General features: G+C 36.2%; 1 protein-coding gene across 1 annotated transcript; it reads left to right on the top strand.

Moving 5' to 3' along the window:
- Positions 1 to 4285: 4285 nt before the first annotated feature.
- On the top strand, positions 4286 to 6117 carry LOC115760359 (acetylcholine receptor subunit alpha-like 1). Its single transcript, XM_030701648.1, has 3 exons — positions 4286 to 4342; positions 5515 to 5817; positions 5894 to 6117. The coding sequence occupies exons 1-3, from the start codon at positions 4286 to 4288 to the stop codon at positions 6089 to 6091; spliced, it is 558 nt and encodes a 185-aa protein (XP_030557508.1). The 3' UTR covers positions 6092 to 6117.
- Positions 6118 to 14764: the final 8647 nt, after the last annotated feature.

The following is a 14764-nucleotide window of genomic DNA, read 5'->3' on the forward strand; positions in this document are numbered from 1 at the left end:
ATGTGGAGTTACGAACACGAAGACCTCCAGTTCAAGTGCAGATCTCTCTTGACATGAAGCGTCGATGCCGTAATGGACGGTTTTTGGTCGGCTGCAGCTCCACCTCTTACGACAGAAAATGGCTGATTTTTAAGTTTTAGGGATTTGAAGCGATGATGCGACATCAGAGTCGAAAAATTAGGAAGCTCGAAAGATTCAATCTTTGCCTATGGAATGGCGGTTGGCGAATCGACGACCAGGTAATCAAGAGTTCGCAGAGTTGAAGTTAGTTCTGCCAGCCAATTTGAACGGTTGATTGTCCCCTCTGCCGCTCGCGTACATCACCAACGCAAGCCCCTGGAGATGGATACATAAGTGTCATGGCCAGGCCCGCCTTAAGAGCGCAATGGAGTAGCCTCTTGCAAGTCGCTCCATCACTCTCATATTAAGGGGTGGGGTTGAACATCAGCGGGCCCTCGTCAGTCGAATTCTTCAGTGAACGAGTCCCTGTTACGTTTCTTAAGCCATACACAAATATGTACATGTCAAAGTTTTACAATTATAACAATACAATCGTCTTACAATACCAAGATCGGGTTTATACAATTGTTTACAAAGTAACATGTTATAGCACATTAACATGGGCTGTACAATAGACATTCATTCTTAGTAGACTACGGCCCATGGCCAGAAGAGTTTCGTTTAAACAGCCTGGAGTTAGAGGATTGCCTCTATAGGAAGATACATACTTAATTGTATGCTCATGTAAGTACATAATAAACTGAAAAAATGTATACACACCACTAACAACAACAACATGAACAATGATGATCACGACGACAACAAGTAGATCTCTTTCGCTGCGTGTATCGTTTCCCTGCCTGCCGCCTGCGTGCTTTTTGCTGCTCTTAATCACATTTTGATGCTCTTTGGGCCAAATGGGACGTGTTGGACTGCCCCACATAACAGGAAATTCCGCATGTGTGCGTGAATGTGTCTGTGTGCGTGTGTGTGTGCGTGCGTTGCAGCAGTACCCCCTCGCAATTGATTCCCTTTTGCGGAATGTTGAACGGTGCACCAGGAGTTAAGCGCTCAACTGGCAGATCAAAGCGTAGCGTAGCGTAGAGCTGGTCTGACTAGCTAGCTTCTCGTCATCGAACACTAATCGCATTCGATTCCCTTTGCGATGGATTTTGATAACCGGAGTTTTCTGTTAAAACATGTGTGCTACTTAGCAAGTGGAGTGAGAATGAGCGGATAATTTGCAATAGATTATAAAACCAGTTGATAACGAATACCACCGCCGTCGATGCCCGAGATCGCATGATCCTTATGAACAAGAGTTTCGAACAGGCTAATAAAATTCTTTACCTCGGAGTATTTTCCACTAAATTTGGGAAGTGCCAGATGCGGAACCCGTCTGCGTGGAGCCGCAACGGATATGTCTATAGGCGTTGCAGGACTTAATGTCTTGATAACGGACCTTAGACAAGCCTTTGTCGTTATACAAAATCTTCGAGCTCGGCACGATACTCATCATCTGGGCTATAAGTTTCAACTCAAGGCCAGCATTTCTTATCTACATTCTAACTCGGTAGACTTTAGGTTTAATTTACCCTTTATTATTTGATCATTTAAACGCATTATGCTAATAACGGACATATGAAATGCAATATGTCATAAAATTTTGAATCGTCAAAATTTTCTTGGTAGTATATTTGACTCTTAATTCGATTTAATAACTATTAGTTTTAATTAAAATCGAATTTGCTTAACGAATTCAAAAACTGATATGCCTGATCAATAAAGCGTAGGAGAGCTTGCGTCTCTTGACCGAAACGCGCCAACGAAAAATGCGTGCAAATACAATTGCACAGCCACCGCTTAGCACAAAGCGGAGCAAAAATCAACTGGCTGCAGCTGGCTTGCTTTGTACGTGTATATGTATGCGTGTACTGCACATATATACAAGCGCTTAGTCTCGGACAACTGTATAGTGTAACAGTCAACACTTATTTTCAATGCGATCTGAACACAAAAAAACCGAAAAAAACAAGGCAGATTCTGTTCCGCCTCCATATAACACTTTTTATCCTCTGAACCCATTAAAAGTGGATATAAAGGTATATTGTATTTGTGCAGAATCCAGATGTACATATGTAACAGGCAGAAGGAAGCTTCTCCGACCCCATAAAGTAGATATATTCTTGATCTGCATCAATAGCCGAGTCGATCTAGCCATGTCCGTCTGTCTGTCCGTCCGTCCGTCCGTCCGTCCGTATGTATGAACGCAAGGATCTCAGAACCTATAAGAGCTAGAGACTTGAAATTTTAGATGTAGGTGCTCCTAGGGCCTGCGCAGATCGAGTTTGTTTCCGATAATCGATAACTTACTCCGTTTCTAAGCAATCGATATCGATATCCTGTTTTTTGCGCTTGTGTACTCTGTTCGTGCTTTTGCTTGAGCAATGCACACTGTTACTGTTACTGTCTAACAGTAACATCTAAACAGAACACATTCGGCCGATCGCACAGAAAATAAGTGTCTGTCAAAGAAAAGGTGGAAGCGAAAAGTGTCTTTTCTTGTTGTTGTCGTGAGACGATATCAATGAAAGCTAGATCGAGAGAGAGAGAGAGAGAAAAAGGGGACCGATGTATATGTGTACATGTATATATTTAAAGCTATAAGCAAACACCCATTCAATAATTAATAGTTTGTTTATATATGTTTATGAGTAAGTGTATTTTTATTGTGTATTAAGCTTAACTAATAACAATGAATTTATATTTTGAGCGCTTAGCACACTACGCTTTTCACTTAAAATAAAGTTAAGAGCCGAGAATGTTCTTTCGACTGATACCTGAGTTGCCGGTATGGCCAGCACAACCAGTGCAAGTTCACTCAGGAAAGGTGATTTTAATATCATTTGTTGGTAAAAATCCAATACATTTGCATCAAGTGGTAAACGACCATGAGCCATATCGAAATTTTCAATTTCTAAATATACTTCCGCCAATTTTTGAGACATTGGCTCTTCTTGGGGTTGGGCTACTGTCTGCATATTATTCAAATATGCAGAAAATAGCGATGCCTCTTCTGTAGCACTCGTACTAGTGGAGGATAATTGTTCTGCCATAACTAGAACTGGTAGTGCTTCAGAACATGTAGCCCCATTCTGTTTTGTACCATTGATCTATAAAATAAATGTGCATTCCTTATTATGATTAAATTAATATTATATATCAAATGTATTAGTTTTAAACAATGACAACTTTACTTGTTAAAAACATTTATTCTAAAATACAAAACTTTGTCTGCTACTATATAACATAAATTACTCGAGGACAATTGACGGGACTTTAACTTCAGTGACACGTATACCCAATTTGTTTTATTTTTGTCTTACTTGCTTTAAATCAAAAATACGCTGTGCTATTTTATTTAAATTTTTTTTTGCTAACATTTTTTGTTGGTCGTTTAGGACCAAATTAATGCGTGGGTCTATATAAATCGCAGATAACAAAGCTTTGTTTTCAAGTAACTTACTTTCGCGATTTATAAGTTAAGCTAATATTTTCTTCGTTAGGTAGTTTTGGCTTTTTTCGAATTTCAATCTTAGCTCCATCCATAATATTAAAAATCACTGTACAGAAGATGCTCTAGTTGCAGTTTAAAGGTAACTTCATATATATCCTTAAAGGCATCTTTATACAGCTCTACCCAGTCCCAGTCAATATTCCCATCAAAACACTGTGTGACAAGAAACTCCCTTAAATTCAATAATTTTACCATCATCACATATGTGGAATTCCATCGAGTCACAACATCAAGTGATGGTAAGCTTTTATTGTGCTCAATTAAGGTACGTCTGTGGAAGTTTAATGTTGTAATACACCAATATGTATTTACTTATAACATTAAAGAAAGAAGATGATAACTTACCTATGTTTACCACAACGCAGAATTTTGCACAATTTTCGACAAGTACAAATTTTCTCGTCAACCTCGCGCAGCACATCGCAGAAGATGAATATTTGGAAAAGTAATGGACTCAAGCTTTTCCATAAATTCGTCTCCGCTTGTGTCTTCATCGACTGAAGACTCTTCTGTCGCATCATTATTAAGCCTTTCGATGGCCTTAACCATGCTCTTGCCATTATCAGATGTTATGCTAAAGGAAAAGGATTTATTCTTTAATAATTAAAACAACAGAATTTTATAAAACCATTACCTGAAAATCTGATCCAGATATAGGCCCTATTCTTGAATGATCTCTGCAATCTTTTGCTTAATGTATGATCCAGTATGCGATTGAAACAGCTGCATCATTCCAAGAGTTTTCACAACGATTTTGGAAGTCTCGTAAGTCGAGTGAATAATTTGCAAATTCACGCCCAAAATAGCTTTGTCCATTCGAGTGGCTACGTCAATTTTTAAAGATGCAAGTTTGCCTTGCACTAATCGCTATATACCAGCTTTGATAGACTGTTCCCTAATGTTAACAAATTGCATTATGTTCCGGGAAGAAATAGGCGACATGGACAAAGCACTATATATTGGGTTCAAAATTTCGCGAAACCCTTCGCTGTCCAAAAACAGAAACGGCCTGCCATCTGTTGTTACAATTTTAATTATGGACGAAGTCAATGTCTCTTCACTTGTTTTGTAAGAAATGTTTTTTTTTCTTTCTTTTTTTTGCTCAACAATGTCAAGAGTGCCAAAATTTTCATAAATATTATTATGCTTTCCAAGCAATTGGCGTTTTAAATTTGTTATATGCTTGTCGGTTAACAAAACACCACATACGTTGCATACTGATTTATTTGAATTGTTATCAAACTTAAAAAAAAATCGCACACTTTTGTTTGAATCCCGCCCCATTTTTGCGCAAGATAAAATTAAATCAATTAAAAACGTCAAACTCACTCGAGTAGTATAAAACGAATGAATGAATATCTGCTTTGCATACAATTTAGTTTGACTAAAACAAGAACAAAAAAAACATGCATATCCACAAAAGACACTTTGGCAGTTTTTTTCTGTTCAGTGGTCGTGAAAGAACATGTGCGAAAAAAACGAACGAAAAGTATTTTTGCTCGGACCCAGTGTCTCGTGCGTAGAAATCTGTTCTTTTTTGATTAAAATTAAATTAATTAAAATTAAATTTTGTGGTGGCTTTAAAAGATTGCTATGCGGTTTAGTGAGTATCGCTTTGATATAATTCGACAACTAAACATAAGCGAGGCGATTTCGCTCCAAAGCGAGGGATAAAGCTTTATTGCGCTGTCGCTCCGCCGTAAACCTAACTTACACTATACTTCATGTTTTTAAAATTAATTTTTTAACTGAATGCGCGGATCTGCGACAACAACTATAAAGTCTAAAATGGCCATTTTCCGTCTTTTTAGTTCCGTTGTAAAGTTAGTGTGCTTGTAAAAATAGGTCAGTTTTTTTAGAATGTTTTGTTCTTCTGTTTCGTCAGTTACGTTAATCATATTGGTGAAACTTAAGCTGATAAAAATTCCTATCCAAAGCTTTTATATATCTCACTTATAAAACTAGCTTTTTATTTTTTTATTAAAAAATATAGTTTAACCGGCACAGGACCTTTCGGTGGCAGCTGTCAAGTTCATGGACCATTGCCCCAAATTACGCATTCTAGTTCAGACGATTTACCAGCTGTTTCTGATGTAGATTCTGGAAATTCGGGAATGAAGAGCCCAATATTAAACAACCCCGCCTTCTCTCATTCAAAATGCCCACCTCGAGTTCATCGGAGCTGCTTTTGTGTACGATTTATTGCAGAACATACTAAAATGCAGGAGGATTCTACTAAAGTTAGTAATTAAATAATAATTCGAAACTACAAAATATAATTTTTATTGTAAAACCTATATTCATTTTATACAAAAGGTTAAAGAAGATTGGAAATATGTCGCAATGGTGCTGGATAGACTCTTTTTATGGATCTTTACATTAGCTGTTTTAGCGGGTACAGCTGGAATAATTTTACAAGCGCCAACTTTGTACGATGATCGGATTCCCATAATCGAACAGAAAGATTTGGAGTTTGCTGGAACTTCAGCCGGACGATGTAGACCAGCGCAATAGCGTTTTTATACTAATATAACCTACATAATGTTGACCTGACCCTATTTAAATTATTAACATGGTTTATTACGTTTTTTGTAAACGTAGCATCAGCTCAATAGCAAAACAAATATATTTAATATTTTTCTTTCAGTCGGTAATAGCTAATATAAATTCAAACCATAAAAGAAAACTATACAAATATTAAAGTATTTTCTGGCATGGCTAGATTTACTAGGCTGTTATTGTCAATATCAAATACTTACACCTTTTAAGATTTGCATCCCGCCAAAAACTCTTATTTACACAGCCTTATTGTACAGTTTTAAGCCGTTTTTTTCATGCACAGAATATGATGACTAAGTCAATGTCAAAATGTAAGCCGAAAAATAGATACACAATATTGTTTACAACTAGTTTCAACTCTTTCAACATAGCAAGTACCTCCATTTGCTTTAGGTTTAAAGGAAATTGACGACAAAATTATTTTCAGTACTAATGCACGCGGCAACATTAACGACATCGTCCAAATGAGGCAGCAAAAATAATTCCTCTTTTTTATACCCTGAACCCATTAAAAATGGGTATATTGTATTTGTGCAAAATGAAAACGTATGTAACAGGCAGAAGGTAGCATCTCCGACCCCATAAAGTGTATATATTCTTGATTAGCATCAAGTATCTTTCATTTCATACCTATCGCCACCTCCCCGCTGCCACCACAGAGCTATAAATCTAGTTAATAACCCAACTTTTATTGCCAACCAATTTAAACCACAATTTAAATGCAATTGACTTTTTCAAATTACACAAATATTCTATGGTACAATAAGATATACTGTAGAAAATTTCATAAAGATCCATTAAGAAAAACCAAAGTTATATGCAACTGCGCAATTGAATGGGGCAGCAGCGCACATTCATGCGCGTCTGCTTCGCATTCTAATAGCATTGTAATTGCATCTTTTTTTTGTAATGTTATTTTAGTTCCTTTTTCTATCATAAGTACTTAATTGTTGGTGTGGCTGCTGAGTAGAGGCATAGCAAGTGGTGCGGTCTGTCGCGAGTTCGAGCCCTACCGAGGAAAGTATTATTACTTTTTTTTTTTTCTGGTGTGGCTGTTGAGTTGAGTCGACAGTAAGTAATGCGGTCAGTTGCAAATTCGAGCCCTGCCAAGGGAACTTTTTTTTATTAATTTATTTGGTGTTGGAATAAGAGGGTTCGAGGTATCCCCTAGTCGGGAGCTCCCGACTAGAACCTCTTACTTGTTTAAATATTTATTATTAAACATTAAGTCTTTTTACTTTTTCTAATTTGTTCTAGCTCGTAAAGAAATTCATCCACTGAATCCAATTGGGAACCATTATTATAATGCTTGTACTGTATGGAGCAGTCCGTTTTCAGTTCAAACGATCCAAACTACTTCCTAAGATATGTCTCCTTTAGCTTATCAGTAGTATTTCTTCTAAATTTTATAACACTAGTTCATTAAATGTAGAAGATACAGTTTATAATCATTTCATATGGTGGAATGTGCATTCTTGAATAATTTTTGGGTGAAATAAGATCGATATAAATATTTATATAGCATAACTAAGGCCTAGCGCAAATCCGAACAAAATAAAAAACGAGACATTGTTTTATTTGTGTTAACTTTCTTGAGCGAATATAACATAGATTCATAATCCCATTTGTTAGAACCGTACACAAAACAGGAGTTCTCAGTTGAGAGTGATTGACGTGTTTTACTTGTGCTCCAGGATTTTTATATATCTTTTCGCTTTTATCCTGCTTTTCATTTCAAAATTTTGCATTTTTCGGTGCTTTATTTAAAAAGCCTTTATAAACAGTGCAAAGTGTTATCTGTTGTGCAGCGTAAGTCTGTTAATTATTGCATTTATAAAACGATGCGTCAGTTCCGTGTTGTTGTTATTGCCTGTTTTGATTATTTTACTTTGGTGCTCCCCTGGGCATACACTTGTTTGTGCGTGTGTTTGCTGCATACTTTCTGCTTGTGCATCGCGCTCTCGCAAATTTTTTCTATTGCTTTTCGCTCCAAACAATTTGTTTGTGTACGAATAATTGTTTTTTGAGTATAATATAATTTATAAAAATAAACAATCATTATGCCTCTTTAGCTCCTCCAACTCCTGTATTACCTACATCAGCCCCATCAGCGCCTATTTTAACGGTAGTTGCCCCTCGTAGGCAAGTTTTTGTGTCTCGACTTTCGTCGGGCACCACTTCTGAGTCATTGGCAGCCTATATTGCTAGCAAATCTTCTGCTAGCGTGTCAATAACCAAATTTAATTTCTCCACCCCTCGTGAAATATCATCACTCAAAATAAATGTTTCACATGATATGTTCCCAATCATTTGTGATTCCAAATTTTGGCCTCCACACAAGATTGTTCACGAGTTCAAGCCTAAAAAGCGTAACCAGCCTGTCACCCTTCCAGTCCCTTCAATACAGGGTACCAAAAAAGGAGCTCTATCTTCTGACCAAATCTTTATTCATTATCAGACTGTTAGAGGTCTCATTTCAAAGCTTAAAAATCTTTTCATGGCCAGCACTCCCTTCGTCGGATATAATAGCATTTTCAGAAACATGGTTGAACTCAACCATATCTGATTTTGAGATTTTATCTAACAACTTTATTTTGTATAGAAATGATCAGCCGACTCGAGGTGGTGGGGTGTTAATTGCTGCTAAAGCCACTCTCCATTCAGAACATTTCTGTTTTAGTACGCCTACTGACGCTGAGATTGTCTCAGTTAAGGTGTCTTTTCCTAAACGGAATGTCTATGTAACATGCTCTTATGTCCCACCTTCTTCTGATATTCAAGTTTATATGAAACATATTACTTGTATTAAAAAAGTTTCTTCACACGTGCGTGATAATGACCTATTTATGGTGTTGGGTGATTTTAATTTGCCCAACATCTCTTGGTCATTATTTACTGCCAAAAATTATCTAGTGCCCTCAGCACAGCACGATTTTATAGATTGCATGCTTGACCTTTCGTTGTTTCAAATCAATTCAATTTCTAATCATTTGATTAGAACACTTGACCTTGTATTTGTTAACGACTACCTTATTTCTAATGTGTCTAGGTCCCCTCCTTTATCTCTTCCTGAGGATGTCTATCATCCTACTTTAGAGATTGCAATGCTCAATTGTAATCCTTTCATTTCGTACTCATCAGCCAATAAGCGCTTAGAGGTAGGCTCTAATAGCGTCACTGACAAAATTAGCTGTGAAAAGGGGCACAGCTGGCCGGACTGGCAAATAAAACACCTCCATCGGTCGGTGATGCTATTTAGAAAATTGTATTCTTTAACTAGGCTTTTAGCATATAATTCTATTATCTATTGTATAACCTATTGAATAATAAGAAAGACACTCGGTTTGTCGACCATTAATAAATAAATAAATAAACATGATAAAAATTTAAATAACTTTCAGACAGATAAGCAATAACTTAGGGGAGACCAAGGAACACAATTACTGATCTAAATTTAGAAGCAATGACTATTCTTAAAACTGGCATGATATTGACATATCCCATTTTGTTAATCTTGCTGCATTATACGAGGCTAACGAGTATGATTTAAGCTTTGCGCTTTGTTTTATTTGTTTGGACAAACATGTTTGGTATCAAATAAATAATGTCGTTGAGTTTTTTTGAAGCAGCTGCTAGCATATGCATGTACATATGCATTTGTGCAGGGCTCTCGTAAATCAAAACAAGTAAGAGGTTCTCGTCGGGAGCTCCCGATACCCTGAACCCTCTTCTTCCAACACAAAATGCAAATATGTATATACTATTCTAGAAGCTACATGTCAAGTTTGGTGACTCTAGCTCTTATTATTTACGAAAATTGCTCAAAAACAGGATGTCGATATCGATTTTTAATGATTACTTGGAAACGGGGCAAGTTATCGATTATCGGAAACAAACTCGATCTGCGCAGGCACGGACAGACAGACGGACGGACAGACTGACGGACAGACGGACATGACTAGATCGACTCGTCTGATGATGCTGATCAAGAATATATATGCTTTACGGGGTCGGAGATGCTTCCTTGTGCCTGTTACATACATTTACATTTTGCATTTAGAACCTCTTACTTGTTTTTAATTTATTTGGTGTTGGAATAAAAGGGTTCAGGGTATTCCCTAATCGGGAGCTCCCGACTACACCCTTTTTCTTGTTTTATTTTGGCTGGTGTGGTTGTTGAGTCGAGTCGATAGCAAGAAATGCGGTTAGTTGCGAGTTCGAACCCTGCCAAGGGAACACCTTTTTTTAAATTTATTTGGTAATGGAATAAGCGAGTTCAGGGTACTCCCTAGTAGGGATCTCCCGACTAAGACCACTTACTTGTTCAAAATAGTTTATTTATTTTATTTATTTATTAATGGTCGACAAATATGAACAATATGACAATATGCAAGTCAAATGCTAAAAGCCCAGTTAGACTACACAATTTTCTAATAGCATCACCGACCGATGGAGGTGTTTAATTTGCCAGTCCGGCCAGCTGTGAACCATTTCACAGCTAACTTTGTTAGTAACGCTATTAGAGCCTACAGCTATGAAGAAAGGTGCAAGTAGAAAAAAATTGTTTTTAAGTAATATAATAAAATAAAAATAATCCTAATTTTTTATATAATTAAATTTACAATATATAGGAAAAAATAAATAAAAAGATTGTTAATGAAGGTAAGAAATGTGTGCTAGATATATAAAGTGTTAAGTAGATAGGATGGAGAGATAGTAATGGGAAATCACCGACCCGGTGGGGGGAAGATTTATAGCCTGCCCGGCGAAAAATGCCCTTGCTCAAAGCTGGGAATGGTCACTGAGTTACCGAAGGTATCCTGAAAGCAACAATTTTATTAGAGGTAAAAAAAGTACATTAGAGAAAACGTCATGCAAACTTTTATAATTTTTACAGAGCACGCGAAAAGGATTGTGCATAGCGTAGTCTATAGTGCACGTAGAAAGGAATAAGGGGCGATAATTTCTGGTTGGTCTAGCCGGAACAGAGAATTGAAGACGCCCTAGCAGAAAAGGAGAATTTATATCGCCAACAATCAATCTATGTAGGAACACAACACCGCGAATTGTCCTAAAGTTGAAGAATTTATAGCTAAAACGAGAGAGGAACTAGAGGAAGTAATAGTATAAGGGTTAGAATTCTTAATAGGGCAGACTGAAGAATAAGTTGATTGGCAAAAATTAGCAAAGAATTTAGCAGAATCAGAGTCATTGCTAGCTTAATGCATACCAAGAGAAAAAGAAGGTGGTCAACTTGAAGATTTACGCTTCAAGCTTACAAAATTGTAAAACTTTGTAGGATTTTCGGCAATTGCCTTTTGCAACGAGTTAGATAATTCTCATTGAGAATTCAGAAGAAGGAAGTTCGACTTGGCTATGGAATATTTAGCCAAGTCTGTACACAAACCAGACTTTTTAAACTTTTTTAAATAATTGGATTTTATATTTTGTAGGTTTGATAATCTGGGAGTGAACCAGGGTGGCTTTGAAGAATTAGTCGAAGGAATTGACTTGGGAATATATATATCTAAGAGGGAGATTAAGGTGTTCAAAAAAAATGTAATAGCAGTATTCATATCAACCGAGTCATATAAGAAAGACCAATCGGTTGCATAAATAAGTTGATTCAACGGCAACGGCGGGGCTTATTGACTGATGAGCACGAAATGAGAGGATTACAATTGAACATTGCAACCTCTAAAGTAGGATGATATACATCCCCAGAAGAAGATAAAGTCATGCTGTGCTAAGGGCACTTGATAATTTTAGGCAGTGAATAATGACCAAGCGATGCTCGGCAAATTAAAATCACCCAACACCATAAATAAGTCATTATCACACTCGTGTAAAGAAACTTCTTTAATACAAGTAATATGTTTAATATAAACTTGAATATCAGAAGAAGGAGGAACATAAGAGCATGTAATAGAAAAAAAAACTTAAACGTCTGCTTCAAATTCTATCAACACCATTGCAATTGCGATTGTTTTCTGTGCTGCTATTTTAATTCGCTGTTGAGTAGATACATAGCAACTGGTGCATTCTGTCGCGAGTTCGAGCTCTACCGGGGAAACTATTTTTTTTGGCGTGGCTGTTGAGTGTGGCTGTTGAGTAGAGTCGTCAGCAAGTAATGTGGCCATTTGCGAGATATTTTTAAAATTTATCTTTGTTACTACAAACAAGCGCGTTGCTCGAACTGCATTTGGTGTTGGAATAAGAGGGCTTCCTAGAGCTCCCTAGTCGGGACCTGCCGACTAGAACCTCTTACTTGTTTAATTTATTTTTTTTGCATGCTTCCACTTGTCTGTAGCGTCACTTTTCGCTTCTCGGACAAGAAAACTTTTAGCTCCTCCTTAAACGTTTGTAGATGCAGGAGTTGCCAAAACTACCGGGCACACAACTAACTGAGGTATTTGCCTGACAACTGTCCCATCTGCAGCACTATACCCTTTTTGGTCATGCCCCACAATTGCTCCGTCCAAAAGTGTGTTCGCCGATTCATTTATTCCCTGAAGGTACAAAAATGTAATAAATAAACATTATTAAAATTTTAAAAATGTTATATTAAAAATTATCACTAAAACATATGATTAGTAGTTGCATGGTTTAATGTAACAGTGCTACATCAAAAATTTCAGAGAAATCTGCTGATTGATATAAAAATATTCATATCATTTAATATTCGGGTTTAATTTATAAATAAATCAAAAAGCGTTTTTTGTACAGAAAACGAACTATCGAAGTTATTATAATATCACAATAAAATACTAAATAAGACTCAATTATTGAACTGAAGCCGTCGTTTATCAAACCTCGGCTATGAAGTTTTCTCTAGACATAATTTTTACTTGATCTTCCTTGTACCTTTTTGTAGTATTTTTGTGACTTTGGAAATAATTGTGGCGGATACTTATGTCTGGAATGCTAGAATTGTGAATTTGGAGTTTGGCTTAGAATTTTGTGTTTATGTTAAGTACTCATTATGAGTAGTACATATGTCACTATATTTATTCGACCAATAATGTCTAACGTGTTAAATGGTACGTCACCAATCCCATAAACAATATATGTGTCTTCTTGGATATGAATAAGTTTATAAATACATTTAAAAAAATGTATCCGATTAAGATTTCTATTTTTGTACATTAGGAGAGATCCACCAAAAACGTATATATGTTAGTTTGCTTTTAACTATCACTCGAAATAGTCTATAAAAATACGTTCAACTTTGCTCACAATATATAAGGAAAGTCTCAACGTCGGACTACGTCGGACGTCGGACCATTGGTAAATGATAACCTTCCATAGGAACGATCAGTCAGATGTTGAGATGTTGTTTAAAAACATATTTTGTAGATAACTGAGTATTAATTTACACACACCATTACTTTATATTATTAAATGTAATATATTGAAAAATATGGCCTTGTGCGTAATTTAGTCTTCATCACCGGGAAAAAAAACCTTTCTGGTTTTCTATCAATTTCCCCCAACTACCTAAACGAATCAAAATTAAAAACTGTATCCAGACAGACGGATTGGAATGGTGATCAATAAAATGTGGAAAGAAGCTATTTTTTATAACAGAAGAAATTAATAATAAGGGCATTATTAAATAAAAGGAACGAAAGCTGCATATTTCTCTTACTTCATAATTCCTAATAATAAAGAGGTTCGCTGTCATCTACTTAATGTTAAGCACTTCAGTATCTGTAGCAACCAAAGATGTACACATCAAACTTCAAAATCGATATTAATCCTTATTTGAGATGTAAGGAGAGATTTTGAAAAAATAATAAATTCATTGTACGTCGGATGTACGAGATAATATATTTCAAATATCAAGTCTCTAGCTATTGTTGTGTCTGAAACCCAAACATATTATAATATGACAGAGTATAGACGGACAAACACAGAATAATATAAGATCCAGAAGGTTTTGGAAGAAAACTTAGACAATTACACCAGACAAGTGGACTTTAAAGACAAGGACGATATCAACTACTTCAAATATTCCTTGATTTGTTTTAAATGATCAACTCCTAACAACCACCCACACTGTGAGAGCAAAATGGATACCAGCCAGATTCTTAAATTACTTATTTTTATCATCCCATAAGACTTTGTAAGGTCGGTCCGACTAGTGGCCATCCAAATGAAAATTTATAAATGCAGTTCAAGTTGACTTAAGCCAACATGAAAATGAAAAGTAGGCAAAAGCAATCCCATTTCGTCGGCTTTAAATTATATTTTTCCAATTTCCAGTCATATTGTTTACTTCCGACCATTCCGTTTAACAGAGACCGCTTACAAAACAAGGTGTGTCCATCGGCACAACGATCAAAAATAATAAATGCTGGAAAGGTATTTGAACTAAACGATCGATAACATGGCAAACATGAAATACAATTTTATGTTTATAATCGAAAGCAATACAATATACGTGCAAGTAGCTAGATAGTCTAATCACATTGTTTTTTTTTTCTTTAGCCTGCTTTAACTGTGCGTGTGTATAAGTTCTAGTTAATATATAAGTTAACCACTGACTATTGGTATTTGCTGAGCTCTGGGGAAGTCAATGACCAGAGTCTTGACCGCGGCGGAAATGTCGCAACTATGTTGCCAGCC

This window comes from Drosophila novamexicana, unplaced genomic scaffold (assembly GCF_003285875.2).
Source record: "Drosophila novamexicana strain 15010-1031.04,08,12 unplaced genomic scaffold, DnovRS2.1 tig00000434-arrow-pilon, whole genome shotgun sequence".
In the NCBI taxonomy this organism is placed as follows: domain Eukaryota; kingdom Metazoa; phylum Arthropoda; class Insecta; order Diptera; family Drosophilidae; genus Drosophila; species Drosophila novamexicana.

Bases quoted from the DNA above. Each gene is read 5' to 3' on its own strand.
- LOC115760359 (XM_030701648.1), top strand. From the start codon at position 4,286: ATGCGATTGAAACAGCTGCATCATTCCAAGAGTTTTCACAACGATTTT. The intron at 4,343-5,514 runs GTAAGTCGAGTG...TCCTATCCAAAG, and splicing joins ACAACGATTTTGGAAGTCTC to CTTTTATATATCTCACTTAT. The intron at 5,818-5,893 runs GTTAGTAATTAA...TTTATACAAAAG, and splicing joins TGCAGGAGGATTCTACTAAA to GTTAAAGAAGATTGGAAATA.